The sequence below is a fragment of the Anser cygnoides genome, chromosome 1 (genome assembly GCF_040182565.1).
Source record: "Anser cygnoides isolate HZ-2024a breed goose chromosome 1, Taihu_goose_T2T_genome, whole genome shotgun sequence".
NCBI classification, from domain to species: Eukaryota; Metazoa; Chordata; class Aves; order Anseriformes; family Anatidae; genus Anser; species Anser cygnoides.
The window spans coordinates 208,836,486-208,858,613 of NC_089873.1; the positions used below are offsets into that span (position 1 = coordinate 208,836,486).

Genomic DNA, 22,128 nt, shown 5'->3' on the forward strand with positions numbered 1-22,128 from the left:
GCTCACTGAATTCACCGAGTCCTCTTGTTGCCTGCAGGTCTTATGGTTGGAGAATGATATGAGGTCCTTTGTTCACTCTGTTGCTCCCGGGTTTCAGCAGACAATGGGCACTAAAGCCCCAGTTGAAGACCTATTGATGGACAATATTGTCAAACTCAATCTGGCCTACACTGAAATGTCCAGTGAAGATATCCGGTAGGTTGCAGTTTCAGCCCCAAGCACTGTTGTCTAGAGGATATTTGCTTCATGTGTGTGGCAATGCCTCCCTCCAGTGACCAGCTCTAGGATCTACAGCATTTTTGGCAAGAGCTCTTTTAGGTTAAGTGGCCAACCCTGTTACATTTTGGAGTTGAAGGACTTTATTTCATTCCTACTGTATACCCCGTGTAGGGCCAAGAGGTAGCATATGTAACTGCACCCCTCCTTGTCCAAGTCCATATCTACTTCACTGGGATCTGAGGATTTGCTGACTAGAAGGATGCAGGTGTCTCCAGGTTTCTACACATGCCATCCTCAGTATTGCTAATAATGAGCCATGGAGAATGAACAAACAACTATTTAACCTTCTATGGCCTCCACAAACATCGGTGTGAGTGCATAATGCTGTGGTGAGAGAACACAACACTCTTGTAGATGGTATTTTGGAGACTTCATTATTGTCTCTGTTGCTACCAGTACTCTGTTGCTTGGGACACACTAACAGTGTAATCTCTCCAATGGAAGGCTCCACATTTATTGAAGGATTCTTCAAAATGGTTGTCTTACATAAACAGATATTTTTAAAAACACACATGAAATGTCTTACCTATCCAGCTCTCCTTTTGTAAACAGGATTTTTTGTTCTTTCCCATGCTCAAAAGCATTGAAAAATAATTAAAAACAAGTATAAGAAAACGTTTAGCCCTTTGGATAATAATAATGTCCATGTTTTCTTAATGATAATTTTCCCAACATTTAAAATGCTAGGTAGATCCATCTGGGTAAATCTGGGTAAATCCTGGGCAGACTATAGATAAATTTACAAATACTCATACTGATGATACATTCCCTTAGAGTTATACAGAGAAATGGTATCACTTCATATTAAATTTCAGTAACTTATAAGGACATCACAAATGGCCAGCTGTTGCTGCAAACATAAGAAATGTGAATAATGACCTTGAAGATTATTTTAAACACACTATTGGGAGATGACAAATGCATTTTTAGGTGGAATACTGAATATGAGCTGGCAGCCCCCAGCTGGATTGTCCCCCTGGGCCCCGCTCTCGGGAGGCCCCCCCTGCAGCGCTGCGTTCAGCTCTGGGCCCAGCACAAGGACACGGAGCTGCTGGAGCGGGCCCGGAGGAGGCCGCGAGGACGCTCAGGGGCTGGAGCAGCTCTGCTGTGGGGCCAGGCTGAGAGAGCTGGGGGTGGTGGGCCTGGGGAAGAGAAGGCCCCGGGGAGAGCTGCCAGCGGCCTGCCAGGGCCTGCAGGGGGGGCAGGGAAGCTGGGGAGGGACTCTTTGTCAGGGCTGGGGGGACAGGACGAGGGGCACCGGCTGGAGCCTGGCAGGGGGGAGGCTTCGGGGAGGCGTTGGGAAGAAATTCTTCCCTCTGAGGGCGCTGAGGCCCTGGCCCAGGCTGCCCAGAGGAGCTGGGGGTGCCCCAGCCCTGGCAGTGCCCAAGGCCAGTTGGAAGGGGCTCTGGGCAACCTGACCTAGCAGGAGGTGTCCCTGCCCATGTAGGTGTTGGAATTAGATATTATCAACCGATCATTGGCTGGTTGGGCTTCCTTTTTCTGTTCCTGACCTACGTCCTATAACAAGTTAGGACAGAATTGCCATACAGAATTGCCAGCTCTCCTTGATTCAGCCCAAAGGAAGTACTAACCTCCTTGCTTTTCTTAATGAAGGCAATTGCCTCTTGGTCTTTTAAAGGAAATACGCTGAGGCAAACATCACCACCAACCTCTATGTGATCAACGAGCCGTGGCTCTTCTCCCTGGCGTGGTGCTCGGGGGCACACTCTGTGACCACTAATGCTGTCCACACGCTGAAGAATCTCAGCCAGCCCCTCTTCCTCATGGTAAGCAGTGATCCTTCCTTGTTCCCGGGGTACAAAATGGGGGGCAGATATTCATGGCTACCTTTAGAGACCATGGGCTGATTTGTGCATGAATAAAGTCCCGCTGCATGCAGACAGACTTAACATCAACCTGATTTACCTCATTCCTGTCAGCCATACCAGGTATCATCACCCTCATTTCCTGGTTCTTCTTGGTCCATGGAGAAGAACCCTGGTTGGCTGGACTTGGAGACTCAGGCCTGACATGAGGGAAAATAAGTCATACTGAGACTTGTCTAGGGTTAAAGGAAGGGGCCTTTGAGGGTATATGTGGATATCGCATGAGGATTTCAATTTCTAAGCTTCTAAAGAACCTTATTGCTGTCAAAAGTTCCTAAATCCCAGGAACGCCTACATTCCTTCTCAACTTGGTCTGTTGTCACAAGCCCAAAGGGGAAAAAAAAAATAGTAACCCTTTCTTGCTGTGAGGAACTTTTCACATTGCTTGTCTGCCCTCAGCTGTGCCTTTGACAACCTGTAGGGCTACGGAGCACCTGGGGCACTGGTCTCACCAGAGTCCCTGCATTCAGGTAACCACTCTGAATGACTGGTTTCACACTCTTGAAGTAGATTTTACAGTGCTTCCATCTCCCACCCAGAAAACCGCATCATTTCAGTCCATTCTGAGGGCGGGAGTGGTCTGATGTGAGGACAAATCGTCAGATGCTCTTGGACTTGAAGCAGGAGCCAACCCAGCCCCTCTGTGGTTTTCACTTAAGTACAGTTTTTCCAGGGGCAGCCAAATGCCATCTGTTGATATTAATGTCGCAGGGAAGCAAAGGAAACTACAGGGCCTGCCTGTCCAAACAAGTCCCTGTTGTATTCACTGTGATGTGGTCCAGTCTCCTTGGCCACCCAGCGGACTTGTCTTTATTGAGACCGATGATTTTGCACCAACACCCACTGGCAGGTGACCTCTTTAAAATGCCACCAAATACCTTAAACACCGTAAGGATATTACTTCACATGCACACCAGGGAGCTGAATTGCTAGGATCAAGAAGCAAGGAGGAGCTAGAGCAGCTTTCTTGCGTATTTCGGGGTCCTTGGTGTTGGACACGTCCTCTGTTGTTCCCTTCCAGACGCCGCAGCAGTACAACATCATGTGGATCCTGACGGACCTGGCCTCTGTGCTCCTCATCTCACTCATCTTCGCTCTGCACTGGTAACTACTGAGCTGCTAGTGGCCGTGCTAGCCTCATCTGTTGTCCCCCTTGGAGGAATGAAGGGATGCTTTCAGTGACCTGAAGGGTTAAAACTGCTCTAGAGGACATCTTCCTCTTCAAGAATTAGAAAAAAAAAAAAAAAAAAGGCCTTAAAGTCTCCAAAAACCTCTGCACTGCTCCTGCTTGCTATGTATTTCCCTTTCCTTTTGGTAACTCAGACATCACCTACCCGAAGGATTCAGTGCAGACTTGGTGTGTTTAGAGTAGCAGCAGAATCCAGTTATCATAGCTGGAAAACAAACTGATTTTTCTATTTTTTACTATTTAGATTATTTGGACATTGGATGTAACTTAGGAGGAGAGCTCTCATTGTTAATATTTGTGCACCTCATGTCTCTGTCTGCATATATCAGAGTCACTGAGGAATCCATCCTCCCAGACGAACTATCTGAAATATGAAATATACCCAGAAATACCTGAGTGTCACAGACACTATTTTCTTTCTTTCTATGCTGTCCAAGACATTATCTATGTTTAATAACGGAGAAACTGGGGTCAGGCTGCTGGATGCTCAGCTCTGCCGTGGTTGGATCAGAAGCCAGGCTGTGCTCCTACAGCAGGAGGTGCTGGGCTCAGCTCTTCACCTGCCTGTGCGTGGGTGGAGGGACCAGACCAGCCAGCTCGGGGCTGTTTTCTGCAGGGGTGCTGGGAGCACAGCTCTGCTGCGGGTCACAGCAGGGGGAAAGATCAGGAAGATCCTGGGTGAGCAGCCTGGCTTGCTTATAAGCATGGCGTGGTTATGTGGAGTGCTTTGGTGGGGAAAAGGAGAGACAGCTATACTTTTGCTTTGGAAGGCTGGAGAGGGATTAGTCAAAAAGGCGCCTTCAAAATGCTGTTTTACACGTGAAACGTGGAGACTTTGACATCACAGCTGTGCACCAGGATCCCTTCTCACTAAAAACTTAAGCAAACCCTCAGGTGCCGGGCCAGGTCCTGCCCTGACAAAGTAGAAAAAGGGTGATCGGGGCTCCAGGGAGCTGCGGGGGGAACCACAGCAAGCAGTGGCCTGATCCAAGCACTTTGCCCCTGGCAGGTGGCGAGAGCGGAGTTTCTCCTGCTGTGCCCACGATGGTGGCTCGATGCTGGAGAGCGGCACCTACAACAAGTTCAGGACAGGTGAGCGGGGTGAGGGGGGGCAGGAGATGGATCCACCTTAGGGTCACTGAGCACTCTCAGATCTCCACGGCAAGGTGGGGTCTGTTGGGGATACCCCCATGCTCCAGGTTTCTGGACTAAAGAAGCAGACAGAATGACCCAACCTGGGCTGCAGGATTTTTTTTGGCCAAGCTGTTTGCTCGTGACTGCTGGCAAAATAGCTGGAGGTGTGTCAATAGCTCACTGCTTGTCTTCTGTTGCAGAGCTCAGCAACATGCCTGCTGTCGTGGCCTGACGCGGGCAAGGAGGAGGTGCAGACCTGCCATCTTGCGGAGGATCGGAGAGCAAAGCCTGCCCTGCTGCCCCTTCCTGCGGTGCAAACAGCAGCCTGCCTGGCGAGGGGGAGCCATTTGCCACCACGACCCCGATGGAGATGAGCACTGACCTTGTTCTCCTGTTGCTTTCCTCTCAGTCCCATGCCTGGCAGGGATCCCCGGGGTGTAAGGGAGCACAGATGGGGCTGCGTCCGTGACGAAGCTGTGCACCACGGTGAAAGGATTAAACCTCCCTGGCAGTATTCGTGTAGGAACCACCATTTCCCTCTGAGATAACTTGTATCTCATCCTCTAGGCCCTCCTGCAGTAAGCCCTCTGTTTGTGCAGCTTTGTTTTTATCTTCGCTGCAAACACCCGAGCACCCTCTGGTCCTCCTTGCCCTTGGTTGTCCACATTTCTCCAGTCTCCTGTCCACACACTCCCTTCCTCCTGTCAGGTCTGCTCCAGCCCCAGGAGCTCCCCAGCCCCACCACGACGGTCAAGTGCTGCTGGATGGTTCACCAGGGTCTGTGCCTCTCCATAACACAGGCAGGGACAGCTTAGGTTTTCCTTTCCCCTCCTCTAGTCCTGCCGTAAACCCCAATGGGACAGACTTCACCCTGGCTGTGGGTGAGGGAGTATTTTCCACAGATGCTAAAGGATTTCTTGGTGCCTTGGCCATGTAACTACCGGGACAGTAACCAGGAGCACAACACTTCTTCATCGAGCTGGGTGTGAACTGGTTCCACGAGGGGTCCTGTTTGCTTTTCCCTTGGGAAGGTCTTTGTTACCTGCTCTGCATCCTGGGATTTATTCCGATTTTCATTTCTCCCGGTGGCTGCTGGCACATACAGGGAAGGAATTCCATGCCTTGTTCTGCAAGGGAGATGTGAACATCTCCAGGTTTAAGCCATACATTTCTACTTGAACAGATAATAAAAACTTTTTTTTTTTTCTTTTGTAAATTGTAGGTGATGTTTTAAATACAGTTTGGCTCTCCAATCCTGTTTTGTTCTTATTCCAGGGGATTGGGAAAGGGGAAGAACGTGGCATTCAGATCATCATCATTCAGAGGTGTGTTTTTGCTGATTAAACATATCATCACAAATAAAAGGTGAAAGGGAAGTACAGGGTTTCAAAGTTAACTGTGCTGAAAAGCACTCAAACCTTTCTAAGCTTGCAATTTTGAGGTATTTTGGAGGCTAGATGTGCAAAAAAGCAGTAGCTTCCCTTGGAAAAGGGCAAAAGGATTGGTGTAGAGCAGCTCCAGATCTATGAAGCGTGCAGAAAGGATCCTAATGATGGTGTTAGCTCCCTACCCCCCTTCTTAATTTTCGTAATTTTTGTGTCCACTGACGGTTCGCTCCCCCTTGCCGGATATTCTCACCAGGAGCCCCGTTCCACCAGAAGTCCTCTGCCTGCTGAGGACCTGGGGGCCCTGATCCCACCCGTGGAGCCATCACCACGACCGCACAGTGCAGGACAGCCTCCCGCAAGCCACTTTACGCCTTTTAATGAGAATATTTCACTTGGACATACGTTTTTTTTTCGTGTTACATTGCTCGGTGTGAATACAAAGAGGCCAGCAGATGCTAATACATATGACACACAGGCACACGCACACAGAGCCCCAGCACCCCCTAAATGGTGGGGTGCACGGGAGGCCAACAGAGCTGTGAACGAAGGGACGAGGGTGGCGGTGGGGGAAAGCTGGCCCAGACCAGCACTGGAGAACATTGCTAGGCTGCATCGTCTACTGAGCGTGTTGTGGGCGGCAGGGGTGGCTGGAGGCTCGTCGTGGTGGTAAGGGGGATCTCCTAGCAGCCCTGGCTGGCTGGTGGACGTCTCCAAGCAGCATTTTGTTTGCTTTGGTGGAGAGACCGAGGTCCAAAGCCACTGCTGTATCCCCGTCAGATGCCGTGCTCCTGGTGGCCTGGCAGGTAGTGCTCCTGGTGCCACAGCGCTGGGAGACTGAGCCCAGTAAGCCCAGCAAGGGTTACTTGAGCTTAACTGGCTAGTGACACCAACGTCAGCTCTCAGCAGACACTTCTCACCCCTCCTGATGCCACCTGCCCAGGAACGTGCTCCTCTGAAGCCTGGATTTTGGAAAGGCACCCCGTGCTCCTTCCCCTACCTCCCCCCAGACACGACATGCCTTTAGCCTCCTCTCTGCCGGCAGGTCCCAGCTCTGGTCCAAAGGAGCTGCTCCACACTGCGTGGTGCTGGGTGGACGATGGGACAACCAGCCAGCAGATCGGCAGGGCCAACCAAAGATGGAGAAAAACCCACTGAAATCATGGGCCTGTGCTCTCTGAGAGTGCTTCAGGCTCCAACCGGGGCTGGCAGAGAGCCCTTTTATACAGCAACACACACAAAAGCACAACAAAATCATTAAGTTTTTTCCAGCTGTGATGGCCAAGTCCCTGTTTAGATCAGAGCCCTTTCTGCACATGGGCTTGGCCACAATCTTCCAAGAGCAGGAACTTCGAAATCCCTACATCCACGTTGAAGCTTGCAGTAAAGATCCTCCCAGGGTTAATTTGTCTGGACACAGGGGGGCAAAAGGAGATGACATCTTTTGAGCTTCACTTCCAGCTGAGCCCTTAGGTTGGGGAAGATGTGCCCCAGTCACTGGCTGTCACGGTGCCAGGGGGATCCTAGGGCGAGGAATTGTCCTGCAGGTCGCCCTCAGCCCTGAGTCATCGTCCAGATACCAGCGCAAATTGCGGGATATTTTTTTTTCTTTTTAATATTTTAAAAAATAAATAGAAGAAGAAACAGAACTTTAAAATTTGTTCTTTAAATATTTCCAGCATTGCACAGACAGCACTTCAGTACTCTAGCCTGTTCGATCAGTGGTTTGTTTGTTCTGATTCCTGGTTAAAATGTGCTCCTCCCAGCCTGCTTTTTCTTCCTGTCCTTAAGAACACGGTGTATTCTTCTGTAATGTCAAAAAACAAGCCCCGCAGTGTTCATCAGACACCTTTCCAGCATGGACTGGGGCTCTGCTACTCCTCTTCAAACCTGAAATGCCCATAAGCTCACCAAAAGCCGTTAGCATCTCGATAGCTCTCTCTTTACTTAAAATAAAAACACAAACCAAACCAAGCCACACGCACACGCACACACACACAAATCCTCTTCCCAGAGCCTTTTTGATGGCAGCTGTTGGGTTCAGGCAAACGTCCTGCCGGAGTTTCTTTGCTCAGTCACTGCCTGAGAGCGGTGGTGTCCCCTGGAAATCTTTGAGGTTTAAGGTGGAGTCGGGTTGCAGGGTGGGGAAGGAGGACGGGGGGGGGTCAGAGATAGTCATCCTCGCTCGAAGGGGAGGTGGGATTGGAGCCTTCGAGGTCAGAGTCCAGCGAACTCCCTGACGGCGTTCGGCTCATCTTCCACATCTGGGAGGCAAAGGTTCTCCCCCAGCTGCATGGGTACCCCACAGCCCTCAGCTGGCGAATTAGCCCCATGGCCACCTGCCAGTGGCTTCTTGCAGTTCACTTGCTACCCTTTGCACTCCTCTGTTTGCTCATGGCTGTTAGCATCTGGCTGATGTACGAGGTCAAAAGATCATCCATCTTGTAGCCCTGGTGAGGAGAGAGAAGATGTTACCTGCCTTTATAGCACAGCTTGGTCTCTGGCTCATGCCTCTTGAACACACTTGCTACAAGTTGTTAACTTATATATATGTTTCCAGGTATATTTTTCCTTTCTTTTTTTTTTTTTTCTTTTTCCTTCTTCCTTTTTCCACAGTTCTCCTTGAGTGATATGGCCCTGACACAAGGATCAAACACAATTTACAGCGCAAGTCTCTCCCAGGAGGCTGCTGAGGCTAAGGATGTGTGGAGCTTTGGAAGGGGAGTGGATTTTCAAATGGCCAAAAATAATGTGAACGCCCCAAATTAATAACAGGACAGGACTTTTTATCCTCCATGCTTTGAGTTTAAGATAGACTAAGCAGAAGTGTTTTGTTTTCTTTTTTTTTTTTTCCTTGTGGTTGTTAGTAGGTACAAGCTGGGCAAAGGATCTTGGTAAAAGGACACCCCCTGAGCCCACATCTGCTTTGATACGCTTTTCACTCCAGTGACATGGAGCAGTGTCCCATGTTCCTGGGTTGGCAATGCCCCAAGAACCTCAGGCTTGCCTGTAACTTGGAAGATGGACCTAATGAGAGCCCCAGTTGCTTGGGCAGAGCCATGGTGTGAGTGCTGCTTGTTTGCTTACTACAGGCTTGTCCAGTGCTACTGCCCTGGGGGCAGTGGCAGGGAAGTCTTGGATGAACTCTGTGCTGCCATAAAGCGCTCCATGGATGCATAGGAGGTGAGGCCTTACACACTTAACATATCCCCATACTTAATATCTAAATCATCCCTAGGAAAAGCTGTTCTGGAGATAGCAACCAGACAGTGCTGAAATCAAGGGGAAAAAATATAAAAATAAAAAAAGAAAAACACATATTGATGGGTCTTCTATGAGACCACTTTCAGTCCAGAGAATCCCTGAGACATGGCTTATGGGAAGCAGTTTATTTTGGCCTGCCAAAGTCAGGATTTTTCCTAACTGTGCCCATCAATCTTTAACACTCCTTACCAGGGATGTCTCGCAGAGCAGCTTGCTTCCCCTCACCAGGTTGCCGATAGTTATATGGAAGTAGGTGTTGCCACTGCTCCAGTTGGAGATCTTGGTGAAGGGGTGAGTGATGAGAATATCCTGGTGGGAACACAAGACTCACACTCAACACGAGAGCCTCAACCTTTAGCTTTCCTTCAAGCAGACCAAGGATGTCTGCTGAAATGAGAATATACCATGGCCTCACAGGAACAGCAGTGAAGTGCAAGACTGCGGATCCTCCATTCTCGTGGAGGACTGCTCTACTGGAAGGTCCATGCGGCTGGTGGAATAGCACAGCCTTTGGGATTAACCCTGTAAGGGGTTGGGGAGTTGGCTCAGGAGCACCTGGTGAAGACCTCAGTCTTGCTTACCTTGGTTTTGGGATCGATGAGGCTCACTCCATGCTTATTGATGGCAATTAGAAGGATTTCTGGATAATTTGGCTCTGTAGTTTGCTGTTGGAAATGAGATGAACTGGTTAGGGGAAGCGTCGTGCTAAATCAGGCCCTTTCCTATTTCCTCACCCAGTATCTTCTGCCTGCATTTGCATTTACATTTGGCAGCTAAATCACTCTGGGTGGAAAAATCACAGGATATTATTCAGATCCACTACGCCATCTAATGAACATGACAGAAATTAAGGTGCCTAAGTTCAAAGATATCATGAACGGTTTCAGCGTCATGTTTCCACACCATGCTTAATGTATGGTCCCTGAGTATGGGGGGTTGCAATAAGGTGCCCAGAGTTCTTGGACTTCATCACTACTGGCCTCCCCTGTGATGGGAACCTGGTGCCATGATGGGTGATCTGGATTGGGTTCACAGTGTGTGCAGGTGTGTGAAAATTACACGTTCCCCTTTGCCTTCACAAAACAGAGAATGGCTCTTGCCTCCTCAGCAGTACAGCTGCGAGGATAGACCTGAAGAGGACTGAGAAACGTTGATGCTCTACAATGCCCCAGTATTGTAAAGAGACAGGGCAGCCATAAATGAGTATCTCAGCCCTTTACTGATGGAGAGACTTACATCCTTTCCCTGTCTTATCAGGGTTGTTCCACTCCAGGCACTGGGACAACCCTGCATACCTGGAACCCCTCCATGATACGGGACTTCTGATACTGTCTCAAAGCTGCCAGGGAACCCCCAGGCAGGGCAGGTACCTTCACTTCAAAGAACGCTGATCCAAATGTAGGCCACTTGAAGATAATCTTTAGGAAGGCAAGCTTGGCTTCTTCTCTCGTTTTGCCTGCGTGCTTATTGTAGTATGCCACGATGGACTGCAACAGAGAGGACAGCAGAGCTGGAGGGTTTGCATTGCCTTGGACCAAAGATTTTTGCAGGGAAAGAAGCATCATGCTACAAAGACGGACTATCCTACCAGAAACCATAATTGCTTCACGGTAACTGGGCTTTCGCTGAGATTCATTAACAAACCACAGCATATGGTGAACCTGTGATCAGTTCTTCCTGCCTATTAGCTGTTCTCAGATGGCAAGTTTCTTGGGATGAGTAAATATTAATTGGGCCAAGAAAGTAGCTGGAGAAGTTTTCCAGGTGGAGACATCAATTCTAGTCTCTGCTCCAATGAACACTTCACAGAAGTGTTGGTGGGTCACTGAGCAGAGCCTGGAACTAAAGTAGGTCTTTTCTTAGAAGCTGTACTGATGACTCCATTATAGGGATTATAAATTTTGATCTTTCAATTTTGGGAGCAGAAGGGACTGAGGGGACTTCGACACAGAGAAGCCAATAATTTGCTGGTTAGACACATGGCCAAGTTCAAGTCCCAGCAAACAGAAAGGACTTACAAGATTGTTTCTTGGCAGTGAGACATCTACATTACTTTATGGCCTAGACTTGTCCGTACCTGTGCCACAGCTCTCCTTGTGTAAAGCGGGGAGAATTGCCTTTCTGCTCAGCAGTCTGCCTTCAACAACAAAGCTTTACATGAGACCATCCCCTAGATGTGTCCATACAGCACTGCATCCACCACTACAGTCACCGCAACGTGCAGCACAAAGCCCACAACGTGTGTGTGTGTCTGAACACATGTACAATTCCTTCTCTTGGTGCTGTTGGAGAGATTGTGGCCCTTTTAAGGCTCAAGAGGGACCATGGGTCACTCCTTCTGGCAACCTGACTTCAGTGTTGAACATCAGACAAGTCACACGAGATGCTGGGTTTCCCCCCACCAAGCCTGACCTATGACTAAAGCTGCTGTTTTACCCGCTTCCAGTCATCTGGAGAGAGCTGCCGGACGAGGTCCTGAGGCACCAGCTCCTTCAGAAGCTTGGGGATGCTGGGGAAATAGGATTTGTCATCCTCAAACTTCACCCGGTAGATGAGAGCTGCCAACTGCAGGACCTCTTCCCGTGTACACTTGTGGTAGCCGCGCAGGTACTTTGGTAACTCCTGTATGTGGAAGAAAGCCATTCAGAAATAGAGGGGGTGACCTCAGACCTTCACCCTCTGGTGCTAAATCACATTTTTGGAGGTCTCCAGCTCCTGGATATGAGGCTCTGCCTTAGGAACACTCATAGTTGTTGTACCAAGTGTGGTGGACAGGCAGCTGCTCAGCTGAGACCACACTTGATGTCTAAAGATCCTCTCTGGCCTGAAACATTCTCGTGTTACAGGGTGGTCCCTGTGGTAGGTATCAGATGTGTGAACCTACAGTCTTGTTCTCCCTCCCTCATTGCTGAAAATCCAACCCTTGTAATGGACAATTGGAATTGAATGTGGTTTTTTTCCTCCCTTTATTTTTCCTTTTCATTTTTTTTTTCAATCTATTCCCCCATTACGAAAAGATGCTTGAAAATGTGTCAGGTAACTATCAAAGCATCAGAGGCTATGATCATATTAGGATAATTGCTTTATCCAGGCAAGAACACAGGGAACATCTGTGTATTTGCATAAGTGTATGAGAAAGCTTTGGGACATGCACATGTCTCTTTCTTCCCAGACGAAGAGCTGCAGCTTCTTGACTGGCTGCTGGGACCACCGCAGCTCATGCCCAAGAATGAAAGAGCTGAAAACCTTCAGAATGCTTGTGAATTTGTACCCCCTGCTAAGGCTGAGTGCTACTGTGTCCCATTTCTTGCTACTTTCCCAAGAACATCTGGCCCAAATCTCAGCTGAGTTGGTTGCCTTACAGTGCATGAAGCCTGGTCCTTGCCATACAACCCAACTGTTCTTCATAGCTCTCTGTTGAAGGCAGGACTTTGTTCTGTTAAAGGTAAAACTTCATGCATCTGCACATACACAGTCTTTCCACCCTAATTCCTCCCAAAGTCTCTGCTGCTATCTCAGGTTCCCAGAGCACCTGGTAATAGTGGAAGATCGAATCTGCCATCGAATCCTTTCCAGGCGTTGTGTTGGTCCACAGCTTTTTCATGAAGAACACTTGGTAGGTGAGGGAAGGCACTATACCTGTGCGAAGGAAGCAGGGAGCAGATCTGAGAGCAATGCTGTGAGCACCAGCCAGGTCATCTGTCAGGTTTTGCCCCCAGGGCTGGCACGGGCAGCACAACCACAGCAGCGTGGCCCATCTTTAAAAGGGCTGGAGGGCTCAAGGAGGGCTGTGCGTGACCCCAAAGGGAGAAAAGTCACTGTTACCATCTTTCGCTGGTCTTGCTTTCTTTATCCAGTCCGTCAGGTGTCTCACAAAGTCAAAGAAGAAATCGCCCTCGGGCACACTGATGACCTGGAGGCACAGCACATGGTTACAAAGGCTGAGGAAGCAGCGAGAGGCCACAGGCAGGGCTGGCTGTTGCCCCATCTCCTGCAGTTTTTGCTCACTGCTTTGTCTCAATTAGACTTCTCTGCTACAAACTGCTGATGCCAGAAAGTCATTGCCAACAACTCGCTCTAATTCCACCCATTAATTCTTATTGCACCTTCCTGTTTCCCTGGAGCAATTAATTTCCCTTCCTGATGACTATCTCTGTAGATTTCTTCCAGTTGCCCAAGGCAGCTCTAAGCTTGCACATTTTTCTTAATCCTTATAAGCCAGCCAAAACCAGGACACCATCTCAGCAACATGGGTCTTCTACCTCTTTCTCCTGATGGACCCTATCTCCTTTGCCCCAGATCAATGCAGCATCACAGGAACAGCTACCCAGAGGGGACCAGGCTGGCTCCATCTGGCAGTCCCCATGTGCTCTTTAACATTCAATTAATTCACAATGCAGTGACCTTTTTGGGCAAAAAATGACAAAAATGACAACAAAGGCAAAAAAAGAGTGACTCTTGCCTCACTCTGGATCACACAGGGATTCGGTGGGCCACAATTAGTGTGAGATCCTGCACATAGGGTGGCACTGGCTGCATCACTCAGTCAGCAGGACACAGCAGGCTGCCACAGTGCTATCATCGGGCGTTAAAGCCACCTGCTCTCAACACAGGAGACCTTTGCCTGTTTGTGTTTTAAGCCCTTTGGGATGATTGCTGTGAAGCACCGAGTGTTTTGGCATTACCCCAGCCTCTGTGTGGGTCACTCACCTTGTCAGAGATTTTGACGAAGAGGCTGAAGCCTTCAGAAGATTTTAGGAGCAGCCTGTTGGAGATGTTCTGGCAGAAATCCTTGGCTTTTGTGCTGGACTCCACCTCAAATGCCTACAAAGAAAGGAAGATCATCACCACTGCTACCTCAAGATTAATTTCTGCTTCATGCTCTCTTCGAGGAGGTCTAGGCTCAGATATGTGAAAAGATCTAAGTGCCCACCACCAACGAAAGAAGTGATTTTATGGATTGTGGCTCTGGACTTGGGAAAAGGAAATTTGCAGAAGTTCAGCCATGGTACTTATCATTGGGAACTTGAACTTCTGCCCACCACATGCATGGCCACGTTTGCCTGAACCCCCAGAACCCACGTTCCACATACCATGAGAGAATGGCCTGGAGCTCAGTGCCACTGCCCCTCAGTGCAAATGCGTGTTGTACCACAGGGACACTACTTGGCCAGCCCACCTGGGTGACTGCCATGGTCAAAGGGACCACAGACACGTGCCGAAGTCCCCTCTGCCTCCTTCTACTGGCTCTCACACAGATGCGTGTGTATAAAGCAGCTTATTACTAGTCACATAGAAAAAATACTCAGAGTGATAAGAAGTCCCAGGAGATCTGTAAAACCCCGTTACAGAAAAACATGGGCACACACACAGCTACTGGAGAAGAATACCCTTTTCCCTTCGTGGGTGTGCACTGCTTTTCACATAAACTCCCTTGGAAATACAAGAATTTAGTTGTGCCCAAGGGCATGATGAAAGAGAGGAGCAGGCAAGCCTCACTGGGAGACTAATCAGTAGCATGAGAGAGCAGTACCTGCAAGGACATGCCTATCTGCTCCAGCCTCAATTTATCTACATGCCTTATTAATGTCTAAGATGATTAATGAAAGGTTCCTGAGTGCAGATGTTATGATTTCTGCGTCATCTCAGGTCAGAATGGGGAATAATTTTAGTTTCCTTCTTGCCAGCTCCCTGCCCAGTCCCTGGGACTGGTACCCAGCTGGGTATGGTTTGGTGGACTGAATCTGTCAGTTGAGGCTGCAAATAACTGATGGCCAAGGCCTGTGAACCACTGAGGGCGTGGATGGAGATGAACACATCCTGTTTCTCTCTTCCTGGGGTCAAAATTTGCAGTGAAGACTGACTCAGCACCCATGTCTGGAGAAGGTGAATTGCAGGAAATCAGACCCCTGAGCTCCAGTCTTCTATCCTGCCTCACCAAGGTAGATAAGGATGGATCTTTCTGATGCTGCTGTTTCAGACTCTTCTGGGAAGGCTGAATTTTTTCTGAATCAGAAACAACAGTAGCCTTTTCTGGGATTTTAATAAGAAAATTGACATCCATCCTGACAAAAATGAAGTTTCCTTCTATCCCATTTACCTCATCGGTGTCATCAGGAAAGTAAACCTTGTGGAAAATCTGGGTGGTTTTGTGTTGAATGGCTTCCACTTCTACGAGATGGGGAGGGTACTTTCTGGATCCATTCCTGCAAAACAGGGAGAGGCAAGTGCCATAGCATCAGCAACATCCTCCACCCAAAGTCCTTTTAGTTCAGTTTGGCTGAATGCAGAGAAAGGCTGTGAGCTTCCAGTGTCCCTCCAACTACTACCAAAACATCTCCTACTTGTAATTTCTAATGCATATTTGGATGCTGTGGCATGGTCAGGACTAGGAGGTCTTTTGGTGCTGTACCTTAGGGCTTTCTGGAGTCTTTGGATGCAGTCTGCTGCCAACGGGTGATGTTTTCGGGACTGCAGAAACCTCTGGACATGGGGCAGGAGGATGTTACTTGGAGGGAAAAGGCCTGTACACAACCACAGCAGCTCCCAGCCTTTCTCTTCACTGTACCTAAACGAGGAGAGATCCAGGAGGAAAAAAGTTATGGCATGGACACTGCTCTGTGCTTTGGCATGGGTGGGTGGTTCTCAGCTAGAGGGGAGGAGACATGCTTAGGCTCCAGATCTCCTTTGCCCAACAGAGGCTAGTGTCTTTGGGCCAAGCAAAACCAACGACTCTTACTTGATGTGGTTGTCCGTAAGCTGCTTCAGGGTCTGGCAGTAGATTTCATCCTTCAGAGGCTCAGCTTTCAAGGCACCTTCAAATATTTGGTCTGTCAGCTCATTGACTGAGCGGGTCCTTTTGGATGGGTAGTCACCCATGTACTTCAGCACTGGTGGGAGGCAGGAGTCAAGGATCAGCTAAGCGGGAGGTCTGGAGAAGCCCTTCTGTTGATGATGTGATAAAAGACATCCCACATTTGACTACAGAAGTGGCTGCAATTTGGTGGAGGGGGCACAGTGGTAAGGCTTTAAATTTCTTTAGGAGATGTCCAGCGAGCTCTCTCTCTTTTTCATGCATCATCTCAGGTCAGAAAGAACCACTTTGTGGTTGGGATGTAGGCCTAGGAAAGTTCTGTGACTACTGTGTTACCTGATCACACATAGTGATACCACTATAAAAGACCAGATTTTCAGCTGGTGTCATGAGGCAGAGCTCTGCAGACAGCACTGGAGCTGTGGTAACATAAACCAAATGATGACCTTCACCACTTCACCATATTGTACCTATTCTGCATGACAACAGGTCACAGTATTCTGAATAAATGTGTTTAACATGGAAAGGAGAATGATAAAATTGCAGATGTTCTCAATTTTTACCAGTCCTTTTAGTTCCTACTACTGCTGTTATTTGCTGCTAGGAGGAAAACTGTAGCAGCAGTAACTGTGCTGTAGCATCAGTACCGGGTTTATACCAACAGAACTGTTCGAACTAAAGTCTGTATCCTAGAGCAAAACCCTACCAAAACACAAAGGCGACTTCCACAGGTTAGATTTATATTTGTACTCAGCTTCTTTCTCCCATGCTGTCTTTATTCTGCCAGGAAAGTGATACTCAGGCATCAAGCCCTGTCCCTGAGGCCATGAGGACTAGTTTGTATCCATAATGATTAGGTCTACTCCCTTCTACAGCAGATGCATCCTGGAGAGTTGAAGCAAGCCAAAACAGAACTGTTGAGTTAACCGCTAAGCGATGTGTACCTGCAAGACTCAGTAACTTACTCCCTGGACCTTGCTTATGGAGAAGACACCCATCAGCTCTCAAGGATGCTCAAATACAGATTTCGGGATCAGATCCATCTCCAAGTCCATGACATGGTCCCAAAGCCCTTAAGAGGGACCAGAAACCTTTCTATGGGCTTTAGTTGGGTCTCTGAAGAAGCTGCTCAGCCCTTTGCCTGTCAGCCCTGTTGCCCAAGGGGTGCCCCAGGAAGTGGAAGGATATCAATGAAGGCCATGCAGGCTTCTTGGGACAGCTCCTCGCTCCCCAGGATCTTCTTCAGCAACGGCTGTTTGATGGGCTCACGGGTGTAACACCACAACTTGTCCTTCCCACGGCTCTTGGTGATCATGACCCTGCTCAGGGTGTGCTTGGGTGGTGGCCTGGTGGCAAAGGAAAAGCAAAAGGAAAGGTGGAGAGGTTACAGGGATAAAATGGACTGTGTGTAACCAGTGCTTCACCTGGAAGGCTGTTCACAACACCAGAATAAAGAACTCTTACACCAAGTGGCTATTCACAGTTTTACAGAGTATCTGTCTCCCGCTGTGTCCAAAGGTAGTCATTTTTCCTTTCCTAGGGCTCAGAAAAGTCCCTTTTGGACCCTACCCAAGCACCTTTTCTACTGAAATAAAAAAAAAAAAAAAAAAAAAAGCTTCTAACCACAAGAGAAGGGGTGATGGCAATGGGTGGTGAGGGAGATGGGCAGCAACAATGAAAGAATATTGCCCAGTAGAACAAACCCACCAGGGTGAAGACATCTCACAGGACTTGGTCTGTCTCCATGGGCTGCCAACCCCTCTAAACAGGAGCGGGAGTTTTTTGATCAGTCTGGTAAGCTACATTCAGCAGTGGTGCATGCTTTGGAGCTGAGATGAAAATGTCCCCACGTAATTCACCTGCTGCCTACGTGGTCTCAGGCTGTGTAAGGGATCACTGGGAAGGAATACTAGACCACTAAGCACAGCCTCCCACAGATTCACAGATTCACAGATTTCTCTAGGTTGGAAGAGACCTCAAGATCATCGAGTCCAACCTCCGACCTAACACTAAGTACTCCACTAAACCATATCCCTAAGTTCTACATCTAAACGTCTTTTAAAGACCTCCAGGGATGGTGACTCCACCACCTCCCTGGGCAGCCCGTTCCAATGCTTAATAACCCTTTCGGTAAAGAAGTACTTCCTAACATCCAACCTAAAACTCCCCTGTCGCAACTTTAGCCCATTCCCCCTCGTCCTGTCACTAGGCACGTGGGAGAATAGACCAACCCCCACCTCTCTACAGCCTCCTTTCAGGTAACTGTAGAGAGCGATGAGGTCGCCCTTGAGCCTCCTCTTCTCCAGGCTGAACAAGCCCAGCTCCCTCAGCCGCTCCTCGTAAGACTTGTTCTCCAGACCCCTCACAAGCTTGGTCGCCCTTCTCTGGACTCGCTCGAGCACGTCCATGTCCTTCCTGTAGCGAGGGGCCCAAAACTGAACACAGTACTCGAGGTGCGGCCTCACCAGAGCCGAGTACAGGGGGACAATCACTTCCCTAGACCTGCTGGCCACACTGCTTCTTATACAAGCCAGGATGCTGTTGGCCTTCTTGGCCACCTGAGCACACTGCTGGCTCATATTCAGCCGACTATCCACCAATACTCCCAGGTCCTTCTCGGCCAGGCAGCTTTCCAACCACTCATCTCCCAGCCTGTAGCACTGCTTGGGGTTGTTGCGCCCCAGGTGCAGGACCCGGCACTTGGCCTTGTTGAACTTCATACAGTTGACCTCAGCCCATCGCTCCAGCCTATCCAGATCCTCCTGCAGAGCCTTCCTGCCCTCGAGCAGATCGACACACGCACTTAGCTTGGTGTCATCTGCAAACTTACTGAGGGTGCACTGGACGCCCTCATCCAGATCATCGATAAAGATATTAAAGAGGACCGGCCCCAGTACCGAGCCCTGGGGGACTCCACTAGTGACCGGCCTCCAACCAGATTTGACTCCATTCACCACAACTCTCTGGGCCCGGCTATCCAGCCAGTTTCTAACCCAGCGAAGCGTACACCAGTCCAAGCCCCGAGCAGCCAGTTTCTTGAGGAGAATGTTGTGGGGAACTGTGTCAAAAGCCTTACTGAGGTCAAGGTAAACCACATCCACAGCCTTTCCCTCATCCACCAAGCGCGTCACTTGGTCATAGAAGGAGATCAAAGATCTCCTGAAGATGGGTACTTCAGCTGTGACCGCTTTAGCCTTTTGAATGGGTCTGGTTTGGTTTTGTTGATGGAGTGTTCTTTTGTTAACCAGAGATTCTAAGCCTTGGAGATGGGGAGAAAAAAGGGGTTGAGGCAGGATTGCATGGGGCAGCCTTTCTCTCTGTCAAGCCAAATGGCCTGGGGGGGAGCCAGCCCCAGAAAAGGGGCTCCTCAGCCCCCCCAGCCCTCCTCCTTGTCCATATGAAGGCATCTTGCAGGCCTCTCCCAATGCAGCCGCCTTTGGCCTCGCACGGGCCACTCCATCACAGAGCCTTGCTGAGGTCACAGTGGCCACCGCTGTCACGCCTTTGCCCCGGGCCCTATAAAAGAGGCCCCCTGCCGCTGGCCCGCCACTTGCTCAGCGACTCGGTCCTCTGAGAGCCAGCGTAAGCGGCAGGAGGAAGGCCAGAGAAAGGAGCAAGGCGAGCGGCAGCCCTCCTCGGTGTGAGGACCGCGAAGCGATCTGAGGAAGCACCGAGAAGATGGCAGCTAATGGGAGAAAGATGTCTCATGGGCAGAGGGACAGCACCTGCAGCACAAAAGACATCAGTGCCTGGGGGAAGCCTGCTGCCCGGCCCAGAGACAATTATCGGAGATATCACTGGCACCGCAGCGATGCGGGGAACAGGCCGGCCCCTCAGACATCCAGCAGCAGGGGGCCTGGGCCTAACCAGAGGTGCAGTGGTGGTGTGGAGCGAAGACGGGAGCGTGATGCGGAGAGCCGTGGGGAGCAGAGGCGTGCCCATCGGCCAGATCGCAGCGAGGGACCCAGCCGTGGCCGTAAAAGAGATGGCGGCGTGAAACCCACGAATGAATATCAAGTGGAGAGTGGCATGGGACCAGGCAATGGAACTGGGCGACCCCCTCGTTCGGCACCCTGGCCGGAGAACACAGCTGATGGGAGGCATCCCGTGTGGGCAGTCCCAGGCAAGGACTGGCTTGTCCTCCTGCCTGACACCGTGGAGCCCATGGAGGTGGATCCACAAGAAGAGGCGGAGGAACCCATGGAAGTGGATCCACCTCGGCCACATCAGACCTGGGACTACCCCGGCAGCTCTCTGCTGCGTGCCATGAGAGAACACCGGTAGCTACGCAGCAGGGCCCGGCGAGCTCCCTACTCCTCGTCGCGCAGGCTCCATCCCAGGCATTAGCTTGGAGCCACCAAACACCTGGCAATAAAGAACTCTTGCTGATATTCAGGGCTTGTGTGCGTGTTTCTTTCCCACCCGCCAGCCCTTGTGCGAGAGGTGTCAGCCCCTCTGCACAGAGCCTCGAGGAAGAGCACAAGAGAGGACCCAGCTCCCTTCGGGCTGCTGCGCTGGGCTGACAGGAGGAGTCCCCAGGGGCCACCATGCGCCTTTAACATTTGTGAAAATAAACTGAGGGGTGAAAATAGTAGTGTGGAAGCGATTAGAGGTGGCTAATTTCTTATATTAGGAGTGAGTTTCTATACCTGAGTAATTGGTAACGACAGACACGGAGAAGGCTGAGGTACTCAGCAACTTCTTTGCCTCCGTCTGCACTGGTAGATGGGCTTCCCAAGTCTTTCATTTCCCTGAACCTGTAGGTGGAGGCTGGGGGAGCAAAGTCCCACCCACGGTAAGTGAAGAGCAGGTTCGAGACCACCTGCTGAATGTAAACAGGTCCAGGTCTATGGGACCTGGTGACATGAATCCCAGGGTCCTGAGGGAACTGGCTGATGGGGTTGCCAAGCCGCTCTCCATCACAGTTGAAAAGTCCTGGCAGTCGGGTGATGTCACTGGTGAGTGGAAAAATGGAAACGTCATGCCCCTACTCTTCAACAATTAAAACAAAGAATTGAACAAAGAGTGCTACTCTTCACCAATTAAAACAATTAGGAGACGTTTCTTCTCAGAAAGAGCGGTCAGGCATTGGGACGCGTTGCCCAGGGAGGTGGTGGAGTCCCTGTCCCTGGGGGTGTTCAAGGCAAGGTTGGACGTGGTGCTTGGGGACGTGGTTTCGTGGGTGACATTGTTCGTAGGGGGATGGTTGGACCAGGTGATCTTGGAGGGCTTTTCCAACCTTAATTTTCCTATGATTCTATTATTCTGTGATCTTTTGGAAAGTCAAATGCAAATAAGACAGGGCCAAGCAATTTCCACAGGAAGGCTCTCCAGCTTTCTGTCTTCTCAAAGAAAATAATAAGTACCAAATTAGGTCCTTAAATTTATTCTGAACACAGTATTTGCTCTAGAAAGCAAATCGTGTTTGAGAGATGGTACATCTTCTGGGGAAATACTATCTCTGGGACTGAAAATACGACCAGATAATACTGGTGGGTGTGGGTGGAGGGAGGACAGACTGGGCATTGGTTTCTGTTTTCACAGACCCAGGAACAGGCTTGAGAGCATGTGTTACACAGTGTATTACAGCTGCCAAATGCTGCACTGCCACGTTTCACAGCATCCATGTACAGCTCTTTACTGATCACCAGCCTTCACATCGACAAGTGAGCAGCTCTGTGATGTTGATGGCCTCAGCGAGTCAGATTTAGAAGCTTACTCCTGAACACCTTGTTAACCACAAAACCAGCCCTCCTTTGCAGCAGCAATGTAGCAGGCAGTGCAACAGGCTAGCTTGTACCACAGCATTGGCATCAGTACGTGTTGTTTTTGGAGAAACCTGCTGATTTCTAACTTTTTCTTCCCTCCTTCTTTGCTTTTCCAGCTGACTTTGGCTTCTGTGCCCAGATCACTCCCGAACAGAGCAAGCGCAGCACCATGGTGGGGACCCCGTACTGGATGGCGCCTGAAGTGGTGACACGAAAAGCCTACGGGCCCAAAGTGGACATCTGGTCACTGGGGATAATGGCCATCGAGATGATCGAAGGAGAACCCCCCTACCTCAATGAAAACCCCCTGAGAGTAAGCGAGTGCCTTTTTTTTGCCCTCAGGCCTTCGCTGAGCCTGCTGGTTAACCTGGGCTCTGGAGGAGGCAGGTGAACCTCCGCTGTGGTTTCA

At 49.8% G+C, this 22,128-nt stretch overlaps 2 protein-coding genes across 8 annotated transcripts in view; one reads left to right on the forward strand and one right to left on the reverse strand.

Moving 5' to 3' along the window:
• LOC125180516 (glycerophosphodiester phosphodiesterase domain-containing protein 5) overlaps positions 1–5,776 on the forward strand; it is a 32,801-nt gene extending 27,025 nt beyond the window's left edge. For 2 of the 6 annotated variants that reach the window (XM_066989983.1, XM_066989984.1), the window contains exons 12-16: positions 38–195; positions 1,919–2,066; positions 3,187–3,269; positions 4,364–4,446; positions 4,689–5,775. In XM_066989983.1, coding sequence (XP_066846084.1) covers positions 38–195; positions 1,919–2,066; positions 3,187–3,269; positions 4,364–4,446; positions 4,689–4,720 — 504 coding nt within the window. In that variant the 3' untranslated portion in view covers positions 4,721–5,775. Of the gene's footprint in view, positions 1–37; positions 196–1,893; positions 2,067–3,186; positions 3,270–4,363; positions 4,447–4,688 lie in introns of those variants that run through there. The other 4 variants (XM_066989985.1, XM_066989986.1, XM_066989982.1 and 1 more) reach the window with 3 other exon arrangements.
• Positions 5,777–7,751: 1,975 nt separating this feature from the next.
• On the reverse strand, positions 7,752–18,302 carry LOC136789650 (unconventional myosin-VIIa-like). 2 transcript variants are annotated; one of them, XM_066989988.1, is made up of 13 exons: positions 17,416–18,302; positions 17,140–17,297; positions 15,877–16,030; positions 15,550–15,705; positions 15,238–15,343; positions 13,848–13,961; positions 12,963–13,050; positions 12,670–12,776; positions 11,574–11,759; positions 10,508–10,624; positions 9,719–9,802; positions 9,327–9,446; positions 7,752–8,323 (listed from the first exon to the last, which is right to left on the reverse strand). In XM_066989988.1, the coding sequence occupies exons 1-13, from the start codon at positions 17,475–17,477 to the stop codon at positions 8,234–8,236; spliced, it is 1,542 nt and encodes a 513-aa protein (XP_066846089.1). In that variant the 5' UTR covers positions 17,478–18,302; the 3' UTR covers positions 7,752–8,233. The 2 variants fall into 2 exon arrangements, with proteins under 2 accessions (XP_066846089.1, XP_066846090.1); XM_066989989.1 differs by having other exon boundaries at positions 17,659–18,300.
• Positions 18,303–22,128: the final 3,826 nt, after the last annotated feature.